The sequence below is a fragment of the Dipodomys ordii genome, unplaced genomic scaffold (assembly GCF_000151885.1).
Source record: "Dipodomys ordii isolate 6190 unplaced genomic scaffold, Dord_2.0 Scaffold20, whole genome shotgun sequence".
NCBI classification, from domain to species: Eukaryota; Metazoa; Chordata; class Mammalia; order Rodentia; family Heteromyidae; genus Dipodomys; species Dipodomys ordii.
This window is the reverse complement of record NW_012267236.1, coordinates 8006004-8029629: the sequence shown is the minus strand read 5'-3', so window position 1 is coordinate 8029629 and position 23626 is coordinate 8006004. Positions and strand designations below refer to the sequence as shown.

At 48.1% G+C, this 23626-nt stretch overlaps 2 protein-coding genes across 3 annotated transcripts; one reads left to right on the top strand and one right to left on the bottom strand.

Annotated features, from left to right (window-relative positions):
* Positions 1 to 2367: 2367 nt before the first annotated feature.
* Positions 2368 to 10639, bottom strand: Slc5a6 (solute carrier family 5 (sodium/multivitamin and iodide cotransporter), member 6). Its single transcript, XM_013013734.1, has 15 exons — positions 10206 to 10639; positions 9821 to 9886; positions 9496 to 9547; positions 9019 to 9086; positions 8355 to 8509; positions 7673 to 7813; positions 7349 to 7478; positions 6762 to 6850; positions 6265 to 6377; positions 5353 to 5420; positions 4683 to 4769; positions 4387 to 4568; positions 4115 to 4218; positions 3874 to 3989; positions 2368 to 3505 (listed from the first exon to the last, which is right to left on the bottom strand). The coding sequence occupies exons 1-15, from the start codon at positions 10596 to 10598 to the stop codon at positions 3359 to 3361; spliced, it is 1911 nt and encodes a 636-aa protein (XP_012869188.1). The 5' UTR covers positions 10599 to 10639; the 3' UTR covers positions 2368 to 3358.
* A 6179-nt stretch (positions 10640 to 16818) lies between these two features.
* Positions 16819 to 23453, top strand: Atraid (all-trans retinoic acid-induced differentiation factor). Of its 2 annotated transcripts, none has more exons than XM_013013672.1 (7): positions 16819 to 16934; positions 17785 to 17906; positions 20755 to 20826; positions 21311 to 21382; positions 21524 to 21645; positions 22606 to 22703; positions 23106 to 23453. In XM_013013672.1, exons 1-7 carry the CDS (start codon positions 16836 to 16838, stop codon positions 23208 to 23210), a joined length of 690 nt encoding a protein of 229 aa, XP_012869126.1. In that variant the 5' UTR covers positions 16819 to 16835; the 3' UTR covers positions 23211 to 23453. The 2 variants fall into 2 exon arrangements, with proteins under 2 accessions (XP_012869126.1, XP_012869127.1); XM_013013673.1 differs by lacking the exon at positions 16819 to 16934 and adding an exon at positions 16951 to 17220.
* Positions 23454 to 23626: the final 173 nt, after the last annotated feature.

The following is a 23626-nucleotide window of genomic DNA, read 5'->3' as shown; positions in this document are numbered from 1 at the left end:
CAAGGGTCAAAGCCAGCAAGGCAGGAGTCTGTGAGACTCTTATCTCCAATTAACCACCATAAAAGCAGGAGTGTCACTGTTGCTGGACCCCACTGGCTCACACCTGTAATCCTAGCCTCTCAGGAGGCTGAGATCTGAGAATCACAGTTCAAGGACAGAGGGGACAAGAAAGTCCTTGAGACTTATCTCCAATTAACCAGCAAAAGCCTATGGTTCAAGTGGTAGAGCACCAGCCCTGAGTAAAAAAAGCTATGGGACAGCATCCAAGCCAAGTTCGAGCCATAGAACTAGCACATGCATACACACACACACACACACACACACACACACACACACACACACACACACACGAGAAAAGAAGAAAAAAAAAAAGCTTAGGGACACCCAGTCCCCGAGTACAAGTCCTAGGACTGGCACCAAATGTGTGTGTGTGTGTGTGTGTCTGTCTGTCTGTCATGGGGCCTGGGCTCAGTCCCTCTTCAGTTTAAGGCTAGCACTCTACCACTTGAGCCACAGCTCCACTTCCGGCTTTTTCTGCTTATGTGGTTCTGAGCATGCAAGGCAAGCACTCTACCACTGAGCCACCTTCCCAGCCCCATCCCTAAGCTTCTTTCGCTCAAGGCTAGCACTTTTCCACTTGAGCCATAGCTCCACTTTCCAGCTCTTTTTGTTTTTGTGGTACTGAGGGATGGAACCCAGGGCTTCATGCATCCTAGGCAAGCACTCTACCACTAAGCTGCATTCCCAGCCCAACCCTGACTCTTAAAGGAAGCAGGATAGAGGCAGGCAGGGATATACTGAGTATTCAGCTGCAGGTTTATAGGTTGTGGAGGAGCAGTGACTTGGGACCATGGAGGAAGGCATCAGGAGAGGTATGGTCCTGCCAGACACAGCTGAGAAACCCTAGAGCTTTTTTTGGGGGGGGGAGGAGGGCATTGATTATAGGGCTTTAACTCAGGACCTGAGTGCTATCTCTGAGCCTCTTTGTGCTTAAGGCTACTGTTCTACCACTTGAGCCCTGCACTGGGCAGCCTGAGAAGCCCAGGTAGGGGCAGAGACCAGGTGTGAGAGGGTGAAAATCGTATCTTTTTTTTTTTTATTGTTGGGCCTGGGCCTTGAACTCTGGACATAGGCATTGTCCCTAAGCTCCTTTTGCCCAAGGCCAGTACTGTACCATGAGCTATATTATCACTTCTAGCTTTTTCTGTGATTAGAAATGTCTCATGGTGGAGCTGGGAAGGTGGCTCAGTGGTAGAACGCTTGCCTTGCATGCATGAGGCCCTGGGTTCGATTCCTCAGCGCCACATAACAAAAAAGAAAAAAAGCCATTAGTGGCGCTGTGGCTCAAGTGGTAGAGTGCTAGCCTTGAGCTAAAGAGCTGAGGGACAGCGCCCAGGTCCAGAGTTCAGGCCCCATGACTGGACCAAAAAAAAAAAAAAATGTCTCATGGACTTTCCCACCTGTGCTGGCTTCCAAACACCATCCTCAGATCTCAGCTTTCTGAGTAGCTAGGATTACAAGCTAAGCTACCAGTGCCTGGCTAGTGTGTTTTGTTGATTGTGGGGCTTAAACACCAGGCCTGAGCCAGTTCCTGAGCCCCTTTGTGCTCAAGGCTAGTCCTCTACCACTTGAGCCACTGTACCAGTTCCAGATTTTGAGTGTTTAATTGGAAGTCTTTTCTGCCCAGGCTGCCTTAACTGTGATCCCCAGATCTCAGCCACTTGAGTTGCTAGGATAACAAGCATTAAGCCACCAGCACCTGGACCAGCTTGTCTTGAAAAAAAAAAAGTCAAGGCTGGGCATGGTTCAAGTGATAAGATCATCTGCTTAGCAAACTTGAGGCCCCAACTTCAAACCCTAGTATTGCTAATAAAACAAATCAGTGACTAATGCCTACAGTTCTAGCTACTCAGAAGGCTGAGATCTGTTCAAAGCCAGCCCCAGGCAGGAAAGTCCTTGAGACTCTTATCTCCGATTAACCACCATAAAGCCAAAAGAGGAGTTGTGGCTCAAGTGGTAGCACATTAACCTTAAGCAAAAAAAGCTAAGGCCCTGAATGAAAGCCCCAGGACTAGCACCAAAAAATTAAAAACCATCAACAGTCTAGGCAGAATGTTGTTTGTGAAGTCAAGAAGCATTCTTCCTCTCACAAGAGAAAATCTGAGACGTTGCTTTGGTGATGGTGAGGGAAACGTGGCCTCCATGGGAGAACGCATCTTCCACCTGAAGCCCAACACAGAACCCTACAGACACGGCACCCTAAGTCTGCTTCTTCTTTTGCAGATACCTCTGTACAGGAGGGGCTCCAATCTCATTAAGAGGGACTGGATCTGGATAGATAGTTGGACACAGAACAGGAGCCCAGACTCTTGGTCTAAGTGTTGTTTTTATTCCCTAGGAACAAAGATGTTTGAGGGAGAAACTCCAAAAAGAAAGGAGTATGGATCACAGAATGACCCCAGGGTGGCCTGGCGGCGTTTAGAGGACAGTATACTCCAGAGGATCTGCTAACAGCACCAGTTCCTTGGATCCACATTTCTTCTGCACCAGAGTGCTGACCTCAGTGGTGAAGAGTAGGGTCAGTGACACAGAAAACCTGCCTATTTTACACATAGATGACCACATCTGTGTATGCTGAGGAGCCTAGGGATACCAAAACCTCTGAAGAATGGAGGTACACACAGAATGAGGGGCTTGAGTGTTACAACCTGAAAATAATCACAGGGCCCACTTTGGCAGACAGAATTGGTGCCGAGACAGGATGCCATGAGAAACATTTGGCCAAGGCAGCCTCTCAACTCTAGGATAGAGTTGGTCAATCTTACCTCATTGGGCCCTAGGGCATACAGGAAGTGATATTTCTATTCACTCCAAAGGACCCTGGCTATATTAACAGAACCCATTATCCTTTTCCCAGAGGTTCACTTCTACCCTCATTTTTGATACAACCCTATTTGTGTATATGTGTCAGTGCCAAAGCTGGTACTCTACCATAAGGCCACACCTCCAGCTTTGATTTTTTGAAATGGAGTATCAAAGACTGCTCTGCCCAGGGTAGCAAGTGATCCTCCAGATCTCAACCTGAGTAGCTAGAATTATAGGCATGAGCCACTAGCATCCAGCTTCAATCCCACTGTTTGTAATTCTGGTCCAAAGAGCAAAAGATTGTCAAGACAAAGAAAAAACGCTGTGCTACTCTCCCACCCCCAAAATGCAACGGGTTCCATGGCAGGTGAGAATCTTTAGGAACAAAGTCCATTGGTGTGGGCTAGGTCATCCTGACCCATCCCCACACTACAGGGTAGCTTTTGGCTGCTGCCTGACAGCAAGAACAGAGGCTGAGGGGCCTGAGTCCGGGTCACAGTGAGGTCTCCTGAACAATGAAGGTCGGGCTGTACCCCTGGTGAGCTGAGCCATCCTCAGCCATCGCCTCCTTGATCCTGCTGTTTTGCAGCACCCCATTCTTCATCTTCTCTGGAAACAGGTTTGTGTCCATGGGGATATCCTGGAGAGCACAGAGCAAAGGTGGTAGATCTGGTGAATGTGGGCAAAGGGAGGTGAAGGGACTCATGCAGAAAAGGTGAGACCCTGCTTGGTTCCGCTAGAGGGGGCAGGGGGACAGGAAGAGGACATGGGGGAGCACAGGGCAAGCGGTATGGGGAGGATAGTGGGAACAGCTTAGGTGAGCTACGCTGCGGGCCAGATTCTTTTGCCCTCTGAATTAGGGTGGCTCTGAGGGTGGAGGCTGGGGCAGTGATGGGGGACACTCCAGGCTTAGGCAGGTGATCAGAGGTGTGCTAAGGGAAGGAAAGAGAGGCGATGGAGGGGAGCCCAGACACTTGATGGCATCTCCAGGAGAAACATGGGTCCCACCTGGCCGCAGCTTCCACAGCAAAGCCGCTTCTGACAGGACAATGGTAGGAGGGCAAGGAGTCTTGGCAGCACAGGGTAAATGGTCCGGGGGTCCAGGTACCGGCCCCGCATTCCTCCTGAAAAGAGGCACTTGTGAGTCTCTTATTACCCTTTCTAGCAGAGGTCCCCTGTGCCCATGTCCTAGATGTGCCACCCCCCCCTCACCCCCTCATTTCTCTATTCTGTGACCTTGCACTCTCACCAGTGAGCAGACTGATAATCAGGCCCACCACAATGACTGTGGTGGAGTTGTGAGCGCTGTACCATAAATAGGACAAGGAGTAAAACCGCTGCAGTCCCACGGGCCTGGAGGAAGCAGAAGGATGAGGACAAAGCTATGTTTTGGCAGGTGACTCTTCAGGCACCCGGCTCCACCCACCTGCATGGGTCCTAAGACCCAACCTAACATTTCCCGCAGGCCCCTCAAAAGTGCCGTTATTGTTCTCAAGGAGAAAGACAGCAAGCCTGCCTCACTTGGAGAGGGTGGCAGAGGGCATCAGGGTGGTCACAGTGGTGTTGGTCAGGTTGCTGAACAGGGAGAAGGTGGACGCATTAAAGGAAGGATGTGGAACACCAGAGCCCATGTTGGTCACTATGTTCCCAATGCCGATCCAGAAGGCCATGATGAGTCCAGCCAGCAGGCCCACAATGGCACCCTGCCCAGAGACATGGCAAACTCTTGTCACAGGCCACCCCCTCCCAACCCTTCACACCAGCCCTCCCAACCCAGTCCCCACAGGCACAACTTTGAAGCCAGAGATGTCACTCACAGGTGGGTTGGCAGAGGGAAAGAACATCCCAAGGCAGAAGAGTCCCAGCAGCGGCCCCCCGACCATACCAAAGATACTGATTGCTGCCTGTATAGGACAGGGTTCAGAAAAAAGGAAAAGAACACAGACTAAGAGCCCCCAGCCTCAGGGTTCTGCATTAGTTATCTGCTTCTTCTACCTAGAAGGATTCTAATATGCAGAAATGGTTGTAGGTATGTGACCCAGGCTCTCCCAAGGCTGGTTCCTAGGACTCTTAAGTTGACAACATCCTACAAGCAGCTTTCAGCTACTTGTGAGTCCGTTCACAGCTAAAGGTGACCAATCAGAGGGGAATCTGACCCGGGGCTGCCTTAAGCCATTCCTCTCAAAGCAGCTGGATTCCTCAGTTTCCTGTCTGAATCAATTCCTTTGCTCCCTTAAGAACTGCTTCCTCCTCTCTCCAACTTGGTGTTTTTTTTTTTTTTGGGTCCGGTTGTGGGGCCTGAACTCTGGACCTGGGCCCTGTCCGTCAGCTCTTCAGCTCAAGGCTCTACCACTGAGCCACAGCGCCACTTCTGGCTTTTTCTTCCTGCTTATGTGGTGCTAAGGAATCGAACCCAGGGCCTCATGCATTGAAGGCAAGCGCTCTACCACTAAGCCACCTTCCCCAGCCCTCCTCCTTGGTCTTTACCTGTAGCACAGGTCCCATCTGGGAGGAAATAAAGGCCATTCCCAGGCAAAGTAGCCCATAGCCAAAGGCTGGAGACAAACAGAAGAAAGGAAACAATCAGATGTGAGTAAACACAAGAAACAGGGTAAATGTAAGCAACCTCCCCAACCAAGCCACCTTTTCTCCTTTCATTATTAGAGTTTGAACTCAGGGCACTGCACTTGCTAGGCAGGGACTCTGCTGAGTCATGTTGCAAGCACTTTTTGTTTTCTTTTTGTAATAGTACTAGGGCTTTACCGCAAGGCCTGACACTGTCCCTTAGCTTTTTCACTCATGGCTGGTGCTCTTCCAATTAAGCAATCACTCCACTTCTAGCTTTTTAGATAAGAATCTTATAGACATTCCTGCCTGGAGTGGCTCTGAATATAGTTCCTCAGTTCTCAGCCTCCTAAGTAGCTAGGATTACAGGGTGAGCCACCAACATCTGGTATCTTCTAGCCTTTCTATGTGCTGGTTATTTTTGAGATACAGTTTCACCTAATGCCTGAATGACCTGCCTATTTTCAGCTTCCTATAGTAGCTATGATGACAGGTGCACCACTAAGCCTGGCTCTTGGTTGAAGATGGGTCTCACTAACTGCCCACTGCCTCTAATTACAACCCTCCCAATCTCAACCACCCAAGCAACTAGGATTACAAGTATAAGGCACCAAACTACTGAGGTCTATTATCTCATTCCCCACTTCTAGGTCCCTCCACCCCTCTCATAGCTCTGGCTCAAAACCTCCCCAGGCACTGCCCAAAGTATAATCAGTGAGGTGAAGGCTGTGTGCTTCTTCAGGCACAAGCTGAGCCTGGAATAAGACAGCAGACTGATAACAGTGGTCAGGGTGTATCTCAGTAAGAACAAGACTTGTGAAAGCACAATCCTACCAAGGCTCCGGGAAAGCAGGATGGCATGGGCTTCACAGAACTCTGGGAACCAGGGTTGGATCAGGTCTTCCATTGTAACAGTTGCCAGTGAGTTAAATGCTGAGGATATGGTACTGGGAAGGAGAGAATGACCTGCTAAGCCTTGCAGCTAAGTGAGAACTAATAGGGCTTCTATAGCGGGAACAGTAGTTTTAAGTTTAGAAGTGTGCTATACTGACAAGAAACCACCTGGATGCACAGTTATAGCCTAGGCTAGCTCCAGAGGTCAGGAAGGCAAGGACACTGTCCTTTCCTTATAAGTACAGGTTTGAACAAGTAGATGAATGCTTTGTACCATGGAAGAAGAACCTTAAAAACAGGGGCATAACCTGTAAGAGACTGTGCTATGTCCTAAACAATCCTGACTGAGAAACTCAGAGTGAATCCCTCCCCAACCTGTCCCTGTAAGGAGCAGGGGTAGGTGCACCCTAGGTGGGAGAACTGGTTGAAGTGGGTACCTGAGGGAGCCACTGAAGAGGCAAGCAACGAAGAGCCCAGGTAGACCTGGCAGGCTTTTGAGGAGATCCATCACGAAGTACAAAACAAACTGTAAAGCAGAGCAGAGTATAAGCTCTCCTCAGTGGGATGCCATACTCAGGTGCCATTCTATTTATTGCCTGAGTGCAATAAAAAGGGGTACCAGACATACAGGCATCTGTTGTTTAAGTTATATGCCAATGAGAAGAAAACAGGCTCTGGGGAAAAAAAAGAAGCCCACCCAGCTCTGACTCTGACATCAATCACCATGACATAAGCATGCTGTTTACCTCTTCAGACCTGGTTAGTCTGTTACGAGGCTCAGATGAGACCAGGCATGTGACAACAGAGCATGAGGTGCTTGGTGGGGAATGGGTAAAGGCAGGGCTGCCTCCTCCCCCCTGCCAAGTGGGAGAGCACTGTACACGAAGCCAGAGGCTTGGGTCTAACATGGCAGCCTGTTGGGACCTAAGTGGGAGGGTTGTAAAGGCATTTTTGCAGCAATTTGGCCACTTTGCTTAGGGGCCCAGACTGGCATCTCAAGGAGCCAGGGATATGTTCTTCTTACCTGGTCAGGGGCTGCCTGAGCCTGTTGGATGCTCATGGCATACTCCTTGTAATAGGCGAACATGACCATACCAATGAGGCAGCTCATGCAGAGGACTATCTGCTGGCAAGGGAACACAGCATAGCAGGAACTGCAAAAGAGGCCAGCCCCAAGGGGAGAGACGGGATTAAGACAACCTCAGACATGCCTCCTCAAGCCTCCAGGAGGCCCAAGTCCTGACCCCCGAAAGGTAGAATGGGGGTGAAAGTGAATGTTGCCCCCTGGATCCTGTCCCACCCTACAGCCTCTAGGAAACCTTTTGGTGTGTCTTGTCCTGAAACTCACAGTATAGCAGCCTTCTCTGTGCGGGAACTGAGGTAGCGCTGAACCTGAGCCTGGTTCACTCCATATAAAGAGAGCATCATGAAAACACCTCCAAAAGCCAACGTCCAGAAAGTATGCCTCACAAAAGGGTCAGGATCCAGCCTGCAATAGAAACTACTCAGCCCCTCTGCTACAGAGGCAGACAAGGGAAAGTTGTCTTCCTGCCCTCCCAGCAAGGGCAATCAGTGGAGAGCAGAAATACCACTGCTTGGCCAAGGGTAAGACTGAAGGCAATGTCTCAAGACACAGCATAGCTCGAGTAGAACCATATCATGGCTCAGGTAGAACACTGACCAGCAAGCTTGACACAGTGAGTTTATACCTTAGTACCACCAAAGGAGAGGAGAGAAGAAAGAGGGGAGGAGAGAGGAGGGAATGTAAGAGAGACAGAGACAGAGAGACAGACTCCAGTAAGCCAGAGACAGGGTTCCCTTTCTCCAATCCCAAGCTTGTCTCAAGTACTCATGTAGGTCACATCTTGGCCTTCCATAAACACCAGCTGAATATCTCTGCTCACCTCTCCCATTGGCTATGTGAACTAGAGGCTTCCCAGCTTGCCCTATGCTTACTATAGCCCTGAGAGCAGGCTCTAGGATGGCCTCAGCCCCAGGGCAGACCCCAGGAGAGGAAGGTGTGTACTTACTCAATCCCAGAGATGAGACCATATTGGGAAGCCACATCCCACACGTGTCCTAAGCCGCCCACTTTGACAGACCCCACGATGATAACCACCAGCTGCCCTAGGAACATGACCAGTGTCTGGAACACATCTGTCCAGATGACGGCTTTCAGCCCACCCTGCAGGGAAAAGACAACATACCCACTACAAAGGTCTTCCACATCATCCACCTCTAGCAAGGTAGCTATACTCCACAACTGGTTAGACTCTATTGGCCTCATCATCATCCAGCCCTACATCCCACCTTATTCTACTCTACCCCACCGCACTCCAGAAGTTCACCTACCTCTTGTTTATACTCTTTCTTCTTCTTCCTTCTTTTTTTTTTTGGTCAGTCATAGGGCTTGAACTCAAGCCCTAGATGCTGTCCCTGAGTTTTTTTGCTCTACACTAATGCTCTACCTCTTTGACCCATAGTGCCCCTTCTGGTTTTCTGGTGGCTGGGTGGAGAGAAGAAGAGTCTCACGGACTTTTCCTGCTCAGGCTGGCTTTGAACCAAGATCCTCAGATTTCAGCCTCCTGAGTAGCTAGGATTATAGGCATGAGCACGTGGACTATTTATACTTTTATCTCATCTTTTTTCTTCTCTTACCATCTCTCTCTATCCCTTAGGAACTATTGTACTTACCAGTGCAGTGTAGACAGTACAGACAATGCCTAGGGCCAGCACAGACAGCCACAGATCAAAGCCAGTCACTGAAAGTAGACAAAGGTTACTGCTAACCCAAGGTTATCTAGGAGAGAAGCCAGAGAAGGTCTGATGGGGGCAGCTATGTCAACAGATGAGGCAATTCGTTATTAAAGGTGAAATAAATCATTCCCAAAATGGAAAAAAAAAGGTTTGCATAGCTCCAATGAAAGGTGTTGATTAACAAATTCAGGTGTGGCATGGTAGTAATGTTTAATCAACTTTTAAGGTGAGATGACCTAAGTCTGCTTTCTAACAGTGGTTTAAAATAAAAAAAACAATTGGAGGACCCATGCAGTAAATTAATTAACTCTCTCCCCAAGGTCAGATTCTTTTTGGCACACTGCCTTCTCTCTTCTTCTCCTAAAGGTGTTTTCCCAGTTAACCATGGCTAGAAGCCAGGGGTTGACTTCTCACCTGCATTGAGGGCCAACGATGGAGCATAGAGCACAACCCCCATGTAGATAACCTGTTGGATGTCGAAAAGAATGTGAGGGAGAAAGAAGATGTGGGTGGAAAGACTTCCCTTCACCAAGGTTCACCTCCATCCTCCTACCAAGTCTGGCTTACAACCACTGCCTATCTGTGGAGACATTGGATGAAATGGGCAGATTGCAATTGGAGGTTGACAAACTCCTTGTAGGAATGGGAGAAGGGAAGGCTCTGCCCCCGCCCCCTCAGTGTGCCTGAGTTCTACTCCCTCTACTAAGTCTAGGCTCCATTTCAATCATATTTCACTTACCATCTGAAAGATGAAGGTTATAGTTCCACAAACTCTCACTGCTTTATTGAATCTTAGCTCCAGGTACTAGGTAGAAAGACACAGAAAAAATAGGTACAGTATTTCTTCTGACTTGCCACCCCCACACACCACACAAGATATACTCTTCCCTCAAGAGGCCTGGGAACATGAGGGAATGAATCAGTGAATATCTGCTCTGGCCTCTCTAGGCATGGCACTCCCCTGACTCCTCCAACCCCTCTAACCAGGCTCTGATCTACAGAAAGAACAAACAAACCCAAGGGAGTCTTTGTCACTTTGTCCAAATGGAAGTGATCAGGAGGTCCCAACTGTCTCTACCACCATCCCTGAAGTCCTTATGCTCCTCCTCTCTGTCCCTGCTCACCTCATAAGCGCTGGTAAGATGCAGGCGGTAGAAGACAGGGATGAAGACGTGAGCAGGGATTAGCAGCCCCAGGAAATAGGAGCAGCCCAGAAACCAATACTGGGTCCCAAATCGGTAAATCTCTGATGGCACACCCAGGATGGCCACAGCTGACTGGAAGGTGGCCAGCAGTGACAGTGCCACAGGAAGGCAGCCCATTTTGCGGTCTGCCAGCAGTAGCTGGCCAACAGTATGGCGACTCCAACCACGACAAGCATGGTAGAGTCCAATGGCCAGGGAGAACAGCAGCAGCAGGGTGAACACTATATAGTCTACAACAGAGAAGGTGGAGGTGACCACACTTGTGTCGGAGGTTGGAAGAGGAGAAGGTGAGGCACTCCCCTCTATGTTCATCTTCGCTGCATCTGCACTCCGCAGCCAGTTGCTGCTCCTGGGCTCTGACTGCTACGCAGTTGGGCAGGTGCAGCCAATTGCTCTCAGTTGGCTCGTAGCCAGGGTCTCAGAGAACTCCTCCTCCTCCACACAGTGGCCTGGTCCAGGGTTTGCTGCAAGGAGTTACCAAGTAGTCAAGACAACTCCCCTCATGGCTGCCCACCTACAAGCCCCAGACACACCAGGCCTATCAGACGGACAAGTTAGTGTGGTAATGACTGCCCTGGAAGTTCTGAGATAAGTTTAGTAGGCGACATAGAAAAGGGAGGAAGGACAATGAGATAGACACAAGAAAAGAACTTGGCCAGCACCCTTTGTGCAGAGCACAAAGCACATTCTTGGGTCTCCACCAGATTAGCCTAAGAAAAATCAACTATAGCTCAACTTCCTTCCATTTTCAGGCACAGACCCAGTCACTACAATGTACAGAGCCAGCAGAGCTCAGCCTGGCGCCACCGCCCAGCAGGGAACAGAGACTAGTGATAGCAGAGTTTCCCTCAAGCTTCAGCTCCACCTCCATGACCGCGGTGTCTGTACCTAACAGCATTTCTTCTCAGCCCTGGTCACCAATGAGCAGTCCCAAACCCTATCGTAGGTACCAGCAGACCACCTGCCCTGTGCCCCTTAACATTCTCCCCAATACTACTAGCAAGCTAGCCATCTCTCAGTCCCTCTTTTTGCTAAATCAAAGTTAATAATGGATCTGATTCAAACATGACAGAAGCAAAATTAATATTCCAGGAAAGAAGAAAACCAGTCACAGAACTGGTGGAAAGCGAAACAGCTACAGAGAAAGGCCTCATCCTGCTGGAGGCAGATACCTACCTGGAGAATTCCTGTTCTGGGGCAGAGCTGCCTGGAGCTGAACGGAGGCTGAAGGTCTGGCTTTTAAGTAGCTGGGGAGAGATCAGCAACTGGGGGCGGAGAAAAGGCCAGTAGCTATCTGTTCAGGCTCCAGAGAACCAATTGTAGTGATCCAAACGTCCCTACCACCCTATGGCCCCCAACTTGGCTCTAGAAGTTTCAGAACAGGGAGCTGGGAGCTCCCATTCAACAGCATTCTTAGAAGGATTAATTTTCAGTATAAGTCACTCTAGGCACCCTGTGAGCTGTAAGGAATGGGAAAAAAGCTGAGAAGACTAGAAAGTTGTTTTTCTAATTCTACACAAAATGTACTAACCTTCCAAGAACACACTAGAGTACACAAAAGAACAAGAATGGGATTATATTATCCAAAGTTTAAAGAAATCTAAGGAGATGACTCTTACAATCTCTTCATTTTACAGGTAATCACATTAAGGCCTTAGCAAATTACTGTTAGAGGCCAGATCAGACCATGTCTAGTGATTCCCTATCAATCCTGCTTTCCACACTATTATTATTATTATTATTTTTTTGGTCGGTCATGGGGCTTGAACTCTGGGCCTGGGCACTGTCCCTGTACTCTTCAACTCAAGGCAAGTGCTGTACCACTTGAGCCAAAGCACCACTTCTGGTTTTCTGGTGGTTTATTGGAGATAAGAGTCTCACGGACTTTCCTGCCCGGGCTGGCTTTGAACTGGGATTCTCAGATCTTAGCCTCTTGAGTAGCTAGGATTACAGGCGTGAGCCACCGGTGCCCCGGCAGTACTTGTAATCTCTTACAAGTACTTATTGGCATGAAAGGAAAAAGCAAAACATGGGCTGGGAATGTGGCTTAGTGGTAGAATGCTTCCCTAGCATGCATGAAGCCCTGGGTTCAATTCCTCAGTACCACATAAACAGAAAAAGCCGGAAGTGGCACTGGGGCTCAAGTGGTAGAGTGCTAGCCTAGAGCAAAAGAAGCTCAGGGGCAGTGTCCTGCCCCTGAGTTCAAGCCCCAGGACTGGCAACAACAGCAACAAAATCAAACCAAACAACAACAACAAAAAACCACCAGGGGCTTATTACTATAATCTGAGCTATGCAAGAGGCTAAAAGCTGAGAATAAAAATACAAAGCCAGAAAAGTCAGAAAAGGGCAGAAAAGTCTATGAGATTCTTATCTTCAATTAATCAGAAAAAAGCTGGACATGGAGGTGGAGCTTATTGGCAAAGCACCAGCCTTGAGCAATAAAGCTAAGGGATAGCACCCAGGCCTAAATTCAAGCCTCAGCACATACCAGTACATGTGCATGAGTGTGAACACATACACAAGGACAAAACACACAGAATGCCACATATTTAGATAGCTTCAGATGATGACAGTCAACATTTTCTTTCTTTCTTTTTTTTTGGTCAGTAGTGGGGCCTGAACTCTGGGCCTGGGCACTGTCCCTCAGCTCTTCAGCCCAGGGCTAGTTCTCTACCACTTGAGCCATAGCACCACTTCCAGTTTTTTCTGCTTATGTGGTACTGAGGAATCGAACCCAGGGCCTCATGAATGCAAGGCAAGCACTCTACCACTGAGCCACCTTCCCAGCAGACAGTCAACATTTTCTAAACACTTGGTATGTAACCAAAAGTATAACAAGTACTTTATAAACAACTAGATGTACTATATAAAATACCATGTCTTAGATTAAGACAGGAATACTCCCCAAGTTTTCACAAGGTAGCTGTGTTAAAGAAATAAACCTGCTGAAGGTTATGCAGCACAATACAATACAAGGAAAAAAGAAATACTGCTGTCTACAACTATGACATGTGATTCACCAGAGACCCTGTCCCTACACTCTGAGAACCAGGGTAAGAACAATGTAGTCAGTCATTCACGGAACACAGTTTAGATTTCAACCACAGACAGATTAATATAAACTGTCTTCTGCTCTTGCCCACTAGGAGAAAGATCAGGCTGTCTTCTGGCACCCTCACAATGTAGTCTGGTAGGTAAGGTATTGTCTCATACCTGACTCGACTTGAACTCTGAGCTTCCAGAGTCACAAATGCTAGTCTCTAAAACAAGAATCCAAAAAGGTCACTGGATCAACATAAAAATAGCATTGGTCTTTGTATATTGCTACATACAGAGTTTTCTCACTCCTCTTGAGTTTTGAATGTTACAATAGAAATGGGAACTGCTGGAAATACAAAAGATTGCCTCTGGATGTGGTGGCACATACTTTTAATTCCAGCATTCAGAAAGCAGAAGCAGGGCTGGGAAGGTAGCTCAGTGGTAGAGTGCTTGCCTTGCATGCCTGAGGCCCTGGGTTCAATTCCTCAGCACCACATAAGCAAAAAAAAAATCCAGAAGTGGTGCTGTGGCTCAAGTGGTACAGAGCGCTAGCCTTGAGCTGAAGAGCTGAGGGACAGCGCCCAGGCCCAGAGTTCAGGCCCCACGACCGGACCCAAAAAAAAAAGAAAGCAGAAGCAGGTAGATGGTGAGTCCAAGACAAACCTGCAATACATAGCAAGACCCTGTTTCAAAAAGTAGAGTGCTTACCTAGCAGGTGCAAGGCCCTAAGTTCAATATCAAACACAAAAGTACAGTGGGGAAGGATAAAGGGAGGAAAAAAAATTTTTTTTGTATGCAAAAAGTATACAGCAATAAAGGTTTAGTGGTATAGATAGGCATGTGGTAGAAGAAAAGTCCAGTACTGGGTTCCTCTAGTGATGAGGTTTCCTAACTAAATTTTATTTGTATGAGATGCATAAAACTCTGCCACATAGCTAGAGAGCCAAGCAAGACAGGAAAAACTCAACCCAGTAACAAAGACTTCAATTGACAAGAATAAATTCTAGGAATAGAACAGTAGCTTTCTAAAAAGTCTACAATGATTCAAATCTGATGGAGTAGGAGCTAAAAGGAAGGGCTCAGTTGCTTCATTAAAACTGTAATATAGCAAGGCACAAATGGGCTGGTGGAATATCCCCTTTAAAAAAGTGGTCCCGCTGGGTGCTGGTGGCTCATTCCTGTAATCCTAGCTACTCAGGAGGCTGAGATCTGAGGACTGAGGTTCAAAGCCAGCCTGGGCAGCAAAGTCTGTGAGACTCTTATCTCCAATTAACAACCATAAAACCAGAAGTGGGTCTGTGGCCCAAGTGGCAGAGCTCTAGCCTTGAGATGAAGAGCTCAGGGACAGCGTCCAGGCCCAGAATTCAAGCACCATGACTGACAAAAAAAAAAAAAAAAAAGTGGTCCCACAGTTACCCACCGCATTGGATTAAACTCTATAAAAGCTATTATTTTCTGTAGGTTTTTTAAAAATCAAGCTTATTCACGGTATGACCATGAGTTGCCATCATCCTTCATTCACCTCTTCTTTCCTCCCTCTACCAGATCTTGCTTTTTTTTTTTTTTTTTTTGCCAGTCCTGGGGCTTGTACTCAGGGCCTGGATTCTGTCCGAGCTGCTTTTGCTCAAGGCTAGCACTCTACCACTTGAGCCACAACGCCACTCCTGGCTTTTTCTATGTATGTGATACTAAGTAATCAAACCCACGGCTTCGTGCATGCTAGATGAACACTATACCATTATGCCACCCTCTCAGCCCTCTGTAAAGGTTTTTGCAGTGCTGAGTATTTATTATTTATTTTGCCAGTACTGGGGCTTGAACTCAGGGCCTGGGCATTGTCCATGAGCTTCTATTGATCAAGGTTAGCACTCTATTTGAGCCACAGCACCACTCCTGTTTTTTTTCTGTTTATGTGGCACTGAGGAATAGAACCCAGGGCTTCATGCATATTAGGCAAGCACTCTACCATTGTCACATTCTCAGCCCAGTGCTGAGTTCTGTACCCAGCTAGATCTGCACTCTACCAATGAGCTATACTTTCAACTGTAAGAGGCCACTCTAAGTCACTAAAAGGTTCCCTCAAAACCAATCTTGTAGCCAGACACTAGTATGTTAAACTTGTAATCCTAAATACTCAAGAGGCTAAGGTGTGTAGGACTATAGTGTAAGGCTAGCAGGGGCAGAAAAGGCCAGAAGACTCCAACTCTTAATAACCAGCAAAATGCTAGGCTGGAGGTGTGACTCAACAGCAGAACGCCAGGCTAACTGAGCAAGCTGGGAAAACAAAAATAATTTACCTTGTAACCAAAATTGCTCAGAATCTGGAAGGCTTGGAGACTTTTATTAAAACAAGACTTGACAGCCAGGAACCTAAACGAAAGTGTAAATTCAGAATTTCCAGGCAGAGGTCTAGGAACACGTAGAAGAGAAGTCCGGGCCAGGTGCTCGGACTAGGATGGTTGAACTTGGGGTGCGGGGGCGGGGGGGGGAGAGGACAGGGAGGGCGGCTAACCAAAGACAACAGTTCTCCCACCTTCTCCCCCGCGCGCCTTTCAGTCAGGCTCTGGGCCACTCTGGGGTAGCACTGCCTTGCCTTACCTCTGTCGTTCCGTCGGGGCTAGGCGAATCCCTTCTTTCTTCCCAAGATCAGCATCGCTCCCTTTTTCTGCTTAGGCAAAGGAAAGAAGTTAGGGAACCGTCGATTCCGCTCCTACCTCCACGCTAGGCTCGGAGATGAACAGTCTCGGGACTAAGGTGAAGAGGACCTGGTAACCCGGGGCGTTCCCGGGGTCGAGTCCTCGGGTCGGAATGTGCCCTTCGCCCTTCCCTCCTTCAGCGCCCTGACCCTCTTCTTTCCAGTTTTTCCCGTCCCTCCGCCAGACGCGAGCTCATCACCTTGCGCTCTCGGCAGACCTTCCCGGTCCACGCTGCGGGCAGCTCGCCCTGCCCCGCCCCGGCCCGCGCTCCTCCCCAGTGCCGACACGAATCAGCGGAGCCTCTCCGCTTCTGCCCCCACCCCCGGCCCACCTGCCTGGTCTCCACTCGTGGGTAGCAAGCAGGCAGCGCTCCCGGTCGGGTGACAGCGCCCCGCCCCTCGCCCGCCCCAGACGCTGCGCCGCCATGTTTACTGAGGGCGGATGGAGCGGTCCGGGCCACGGCCGAAGCGCAATCGGGGCGTCCCGGGGGGCATTGAATGCGGGGCTGAGGGCGCCTCCAGGCCGCTCAGAGGAGCTGGGCGGCGGCAGGAGAGAAGTGAGGTAAAGAGAGGAATGAAGAAGAGGTGGCTCTGTTCATTTCGAAAGAGAACTGGAACGCGCAGACATGAGCGCGGACTTCCCACAGCGCCAGCGTCCCGCAGTGCGAGCCGGACGACGGGGACCGGCTAAGCCACGCCCAGGGAGCTGCGCCAGGCGGACTAGGCCACGCCTCTACGCGCAGGCGTGCCACGAAGGGGCGTGGCTTAGCGCTGCTCTCGCGAGCTGTCTAGAAGGTCGAAGGGAACGGGAAATGGCGTCTCCCGTGCACGGCAGTCCTGGCGCCCTGTGGCCTTGGGCTACGGCCCTACTCCTGGCTCTGGGCGTGGAAAGGGCTCTGGCGCTCCCCGAGGTACAGAAGCAAGTCTGAGGTCGGGCCCAAGCAGGATTGCTGGTCGCGCTCGCCGGTGGCTGTCCCCATTCAGCCTGTCAGCACAAGCCCAGATTTGGTCTCTGGTCTCTGCCGTACCCGGCCGGATCCTGCCCCTAGCGCTCAGTTTCCCAGGCCCCGGCCGTCCTCGCCCTCCCTGCATCGAAGTCATTTGAAATTTGATCTCCTCGCTCCTCAGTCTTGGAATAACTAATTTGTTCTTCCCCTGGAGGAGTCCCCTAGACGTTTGCAGGCCGCTTCCTCCCGCGTACGTAGTGGGTGCTTCCACTACATTCTGTGATACTGGATGGCGAGTTCTTTGTGTACCTGTACTCCTCCCACCAAACCGGTGTGTCGGAGAGGTCTCTGAAGAGGCTATCCTATGTTTAGTTGATAATTCTCAAAGACGAAGGCCCTCCCTGAGTGAGGACTGGTACCGAAAGTCTGGCACTTTACTGATAGACACCCAGCTTTAGGAGAAGAAATGGCATCTTCTACTCCAGCCTTGTAAAAGCCACCTCTGGAGAGGATACAGACAGTTAGTTTTAGGGGTGGGAGGGCGGGTGATCGCTAGAATTTTGAACTCAGAATCTCTCCCGCTTAGTAGACACTCCTCCCATGTTTTTGTCTCATCAGGACACAAACAGCAATCCTCCTACCCATGCATCTGGAATATGGCTAGCTTATTAATTGAGCGGAGAGTCCGACTAACTTCTTGCCCAACTGGCAATACCCCAATAGCTAGGTTTACTGGCAGTTAGCTTTTGATCTTATCTTGGCTTTATTTCCTACAGTCCTAATAAGATTGTTTCTTTTTCTCTCTCTCCTGCAGATATGCACTCAGTGTCCGGGAAGTGTGCAAAATTTTTCACAAGTGGCTGTTTATTGTAAGCAGACATCAGAACTAATGCTGCATGCCCGCTGCTGCCTGAATCAGAAGGGCGCCATCTTGGGGTGAGGGAGGAGAAGACATCCTTGAACATTGGAAAAAGTATTCTTAAGTCTATAAGCCTTACCAGATCGGTGCCTAAGTAGATGCATCTAAAGTGTTCTCAAACTTTTAAGTTTTACAGAATTTTTTTTTGGGGGGGATCCGGGCCTGAACTCTGGGCCTGGGCGTTGTCCTCAGTTCTTTAGATCAAGGCTACTGCTCTACCACTTGAGCCACGGCGTCACTTCCGGCTTTTTCTGCTTATGTGGTACTGAGGAATCGAACCCAGGGCCTCATGCATACAAGGCAAGCACTCTACCACTGAACCACCTTCCCAGCCCCAGCATTTTTTGCTAAGTAAACAATCCTGTGGTTCTCCTGGAACGATGCGGCTTTTTTCCTCATTTATTTGGCATTAGTGGAATTTGAACTCAGGGCCAAATATTTGTCAGGCTGGTGCTCTTCCATTTGAGCCACTCCTCCAGCCCATCTTTTTGCAGACTATTTTGGAGAGTCAGAGTTTTCTGCTTAAACTACTTTCAAACCTCTATCTGCAGATCTCAGCTTTCTTAGTAGTTAGTATTACAGGCATGAGCTACTAGTGCCCTCACAAGAATATACATTTTGGGGGGGGGGTTGGTCATGGGGCTTGATTTCTGGGCCTGGGCACTGTCCCTCAGTTTTTCAGCTGAAGGAGAGTGTTCTACCACTTGAGCCACAGTGCCACTTCCAGTTTTCTGGTAGTTTATTGGAGATAAGAATTTCACGGACTTTCCTGCCCCGGATAGCTTTGAACTGGGATCCTCAGATCTCAGTCTCCTGAGTAGTTAGGATTACAGGCATGAGCCACCTGAGCCCAGCTTCCCACAAGAATATTTTTAATGGCTTCATCTGTATGCATCATGCAGGTGTCTCTCAAAATTAAGTCTGTTTGGGCTTTAACTTTTCCAAGCTTTAGGTATATGTAGGACCTCTAGTTACCTATAAAACATTTCTTCTAGGATGTATCCTTGCTTCAAACTCAAAATGTCATGTCTTGCTTTCATTCTCCTTCCCTAATCTACCTAAATACTTCTCTATATTAAACTTTCTGTAAACTAAATCTTTTTTTTTTTCAGTATGATGCTCTTGCTTTAACATTACGACGACAGATGAACTACTGGGACTATTTCTACTCCCCTTTTTCTGCACCGCTTATTGATTAATTGATTGATTGATGGCCAATTCTGGGGCTTGAACTCAGAGCCTGGGTGCTATCCCTGAGCTTCTTTTGCTCAAGGCTAGCACTCTACCACTTGAGCCACAGCGCCACTTCCAGCTTTTTTTGTGTATGTGGTACTGAGGAATCAAAGCTAGGGTTTCATGCATGCTAGGGCAGCACTCTATCATTAAGCTACCTTCTCAGCTCATTTATTTATTTTTTTGGATCTGGTTGTGGGGCCTGAACTCTGGGCCTGGGCATTGTCCCTTAGCTCTTTAGCTCAAGGCTAGCACTCTACCACTTGAGCCACAGCGCCATTTCGGGCTTTTTTTAAAAATTTTTTCGGCTTATGTGGTGCTGAGGAATCGAACCCAGAACCTCATGCATGCAAGGCAAGCGCTCTACCACTGAGCTACCTTCCCAGCCCTCATTTATTTATTTTTAATTAATTAATTCATTCATTTTGTCAGTCATGGACACTATCCCTGAGTCCATTGTGTGAATTTATTGGAGATAAAAAGTCTCACAGACTTCCCTGCATGGTCCAACACCTTTTTTTTTTTGTCAGTCGTGGGGCTTGAACTCTATACCTGGGTGCTGTCCCTGAGCTTTTCAGCTCAAGGCTAGTTCTCTACCACTTGAGCATACCACTTCTGGCCTTTTCTGTTTATGTGGTGTTGAGGAATCGAACCCAGGGCCTCATGCATGCGAGGCAAGCACTCTATCACTGAGCCACCTTTCCAGCCCCATGGTGACAGTCTCAAGGCATTCTACTACTACAAAACCTTGTAAAGACTGAGCTACTGAATTATATGTGTATATTGTATACTTTTCATATGTTTGTAGTTTGTAGGCACTCAAAGTATTTGTAAGTAAATGGAAGGCAATAGATACTGGAGAAAAAAATAATGTGTTGTGGTCCTTGATGTACAGAAGTTTACAGTCTGACAGAAAATACACTTATAAAAACCTCATATAACTTGCACTTTCATTTAAATCTCCTCTGTGGATCTAAGAATCATAATATGTAAATCACTAATTTAGGCAAGAGGTAAAATGTCTTCCAATATATGCATAGTACATAGGTGCACGGATTAGAACACTGTGGTCCATCACTTTCTGTGATGAAGGAACACAGTAGCCACTAACATTGTTACAGTATTTCATATGCGCTTGAAATGTAACTAGTGCAAATGAAGCACTGGATTGTTAGGTTACATTAAGTTCAAGTAGCTACATGTAGCTAGTATTGGCTATAATGGATAGTGCCTGATTACAATGTCTACCACAGCACCACATTTATGGTTGTGAACACAGTTATGTTTAGTTAATATTATCTGAAGGGAATTGCCTGATCAAGTACAAACCTTGCCTTGGATGAAAATGAGACCCGTAGCTGGGCGCCGGTGGCTCACGCCTGTAATCCTAGCTACTCTTGAGGCTGAGATCTGAGGATCGCGGTTCAAAGCCAGCCAGGGCAGGAAAGTTCGTGAGACTCTTATCCCCAATAAACCGCTAGAAATCCGGAAGTGGTGCTATGGCTTAAGTGGTAGAGCACTCGCCTTGAGCTGAAGAACACAAGGACAGCGTTCAAGCCCCAAGGCCGACAAAAACAAACAAACAAAAAAAAACGAAAATGAGACTTGTACTTACATTAATTATTTTCTCAGACTAGATCTCCAGAACTGTTCTCTGAAGAATCCTGGTCCAAACTTTCCTCAAGCACGTACTGCTGTTATCATGTAAGTAGTTAAGTACCCTCCAGACTAAAAGGTGAATATGGTTAATTAAGTATTGATGAGAAAATCTTTGGAGGAGAGGCTGTGTGTGTGTGTGTGTGTGTGTGTGTGCGCGTGCACATGCACACATCCATCCTGGGGCTTGAACTCAGAGCCTGGGCACCATCCCTGAGCTTTTGTGCTTAAGGCGATCATTCTACCACTTGAGCCACAGCTCCACTGGCTTTTTTTTTTCCCCAGTAGTTAATTGATGATAAGTCTCATAGGCTTTTCTTCTCAGGCTGGCTTCAAACCTCAATTTTCATATCTCAGCCTCCTGAGTAGCTAGGATTATAGGCATGAACCTGGGAATAGACTCTTGAAAAGGTGGACAAATATTAATATCTAAACTCAGACCGCTTGAGATAAGGATTGGGTCCAGGCAGGTATGTGAATGTACAAATGTACATGGAGGGCTTTCCTGTGCAGAGTGCTAACTGTTTTGCAGAGACTTGCAAGCAAATCCCCTCAAGGATAACTTGACCAATACCTTCCATGGCTTTACCCAGCTGCAGACTCTGTAAGTAATAGGGTGGGGAAAAAAGAATCAAAAAGGGTCATTGCTGAGCTCAGTAACTCTGGGCTGCAAGCTTGTATGTGGGGATTGAAACCAGGCCTAGCCCCTTGGACTATATGTTATGACCACCTGTGTTGTCTTCAGGGTACTGCCTCAAGATGTCATCTGTCCTGGAGGTATTAATGCCTGGGTACACATTACCTCCTATGTAGACAGCCAAGTCTGCCAAGGGCAAAAGGATCTTTGCAATAGCACTGGGAATCCAGGTATACTTATACTGTCTTTCCTCCACCTTTCTAGGAACTTCCTTTCCTCCCTTATATTCTGTACTTTAGATCAGAAAGATAAAGATCTTTAAGTCCCTTTTGTTCGGATTTCCTAGGCTCTACTTCCTTAGGGAAAAAAAGTGATAAAATTTATTATTGTTATGTTCTGATTGTAAATTTTTTTAACCTAGAAATGATTGAAATTTTTTTGTTTGTGCTGGTTCTGGGGCTTGAACTCAGGGCTTGAGCACTGAGCTTTTTTGCTCAATATTGATGTTACATTAACTTTTTGTTTGTTTGTGTTTTTGGGTCCGGTCGTGGGGCCTGAACTCTGGCCTGGGTGCTGTCCCTCAGCTCTTCAGCTCAAGGCTAGCGCTCTACCACTTGAGCCACAGCCCTACTTCCGGCTTTTTTCTTTTTGGTTATGTGGTGCTGAGGAATCAAACCCAGGGCCTCATGCATGCAAGGCAAGCACTCTACCACTGAGCCACCTTCCCAGCCCTATGATGTGATATTAACTTGAGCCGCAGCTCCACTTCCAGCTTTTTGGTGGTTAGTTGGAGATAAGAGGCTTTCAAACTTTCCGGCTGGGTGCCGGTGGCTCACTCCTGTAATCCTAGCTACTCAGGAGGCTGAGATCTGAGGAATGCGGTTCAAAGCCAGCCTGGGCAGGAAAGTCCGGAAAACCGGAAGTGACGTTGTAGCTCAAGTGGTAGAGCACTAGCCTTGAGCTGAAGAGCTGAGAGACAGCGCTCAGTCCCAGAGTTCAAGCCCCACGACCAACAAAAACAAACAAAAAAAAACCCTTTCCGGCTGGGCTGGCTTCAAATCTCAGATCTCAGACTCTTGAGTAGCTAGGATTACAAGTTAGGTTGGTTGAGAGAATTCAATTGAAGCAGATATTTAAGAAATAAACTTACTGAATTTTAATGATATTCTCTGTTTTTCTCTGGCTCCCAGAAATGTGTCCTGAAAATGGATCTTGTGCTCCTGCTGGTCCTGGTCTTTTGCAGTGTGTTTGTGAAGATGGCTTCCATGGATACAAGTGTATGCGGCAGGTGAGGAGTTAGATCTCATCAGGGTTAAGAGGAAGCATAGGCAAGAAAGAGCCTCTCAAAGACAGCCACAGCCTGGCTCTAGTGGCTGTAATCCTAGCAACTCGGGAGGCTGAGTCCAATTAACCACCAGAAAGCCGGAAATGTCACTGTGGCTTAAGTGGTAGACTGCTCACCTTGTGCTGAAGAGCTCAGGAACAGCGCCTAAGCCCAGAGTTCAAGCCCCATGACAGACAACAACAATGAAAAAGACCACAAGACCAGGAGCTGAAGATGCTAGTTACATAGAGGAGGAGGAAACAACTGTGAATTGCCCAAGATGGGGACATATGCCTAGGAAAGAATTAGGCGTTCAAGATGCACCCCTCTGTGTAATGCTGACGTTTTCTCTTCTGTTAATCACAGGGCTCTTTCTCACTTCTTATGTTCTTCGGGATTCTGGGATCCACTACATTATCCATCTCCATTCTGCTTTGGGGAACCCAGCGCCGAAAAGCCAAGACTTCATGAACCACATAGGACGTCCTATTACCCGAAATCAACCTGAAACTCCATAGGGCAGCCACTGAGAATTGCTTCCTTGACAGGCTTCACTGGCCAGGCGGAGGAATCCTTCTCAAGGCTGGGGCCGCCCACGGAAGGGTTCTGTACTTTATTGCACCCTAGTAGAGTGTTTTGGACCCTGGGTCAGGACTGGACTAGTACTAGGTCCCATTGTGTTACTGACTACAATAAACTTTTTTCTTCTTTTTCCTTCCTTGTTTCCTTTTTTAGGGAAAGGCTTTTGCACATTTCTCGCTTGCGGGGCTCCTTTGGGGCGGTCGGGTTTTTCAGGTCTCCCAGGTTTTGACCAGCGGAGGAGACGCAGGCTCCCGCCCGTAACCACGCCCCTTACGCGCCAGGCCCCGCCCCTCACGTTGCCGGCT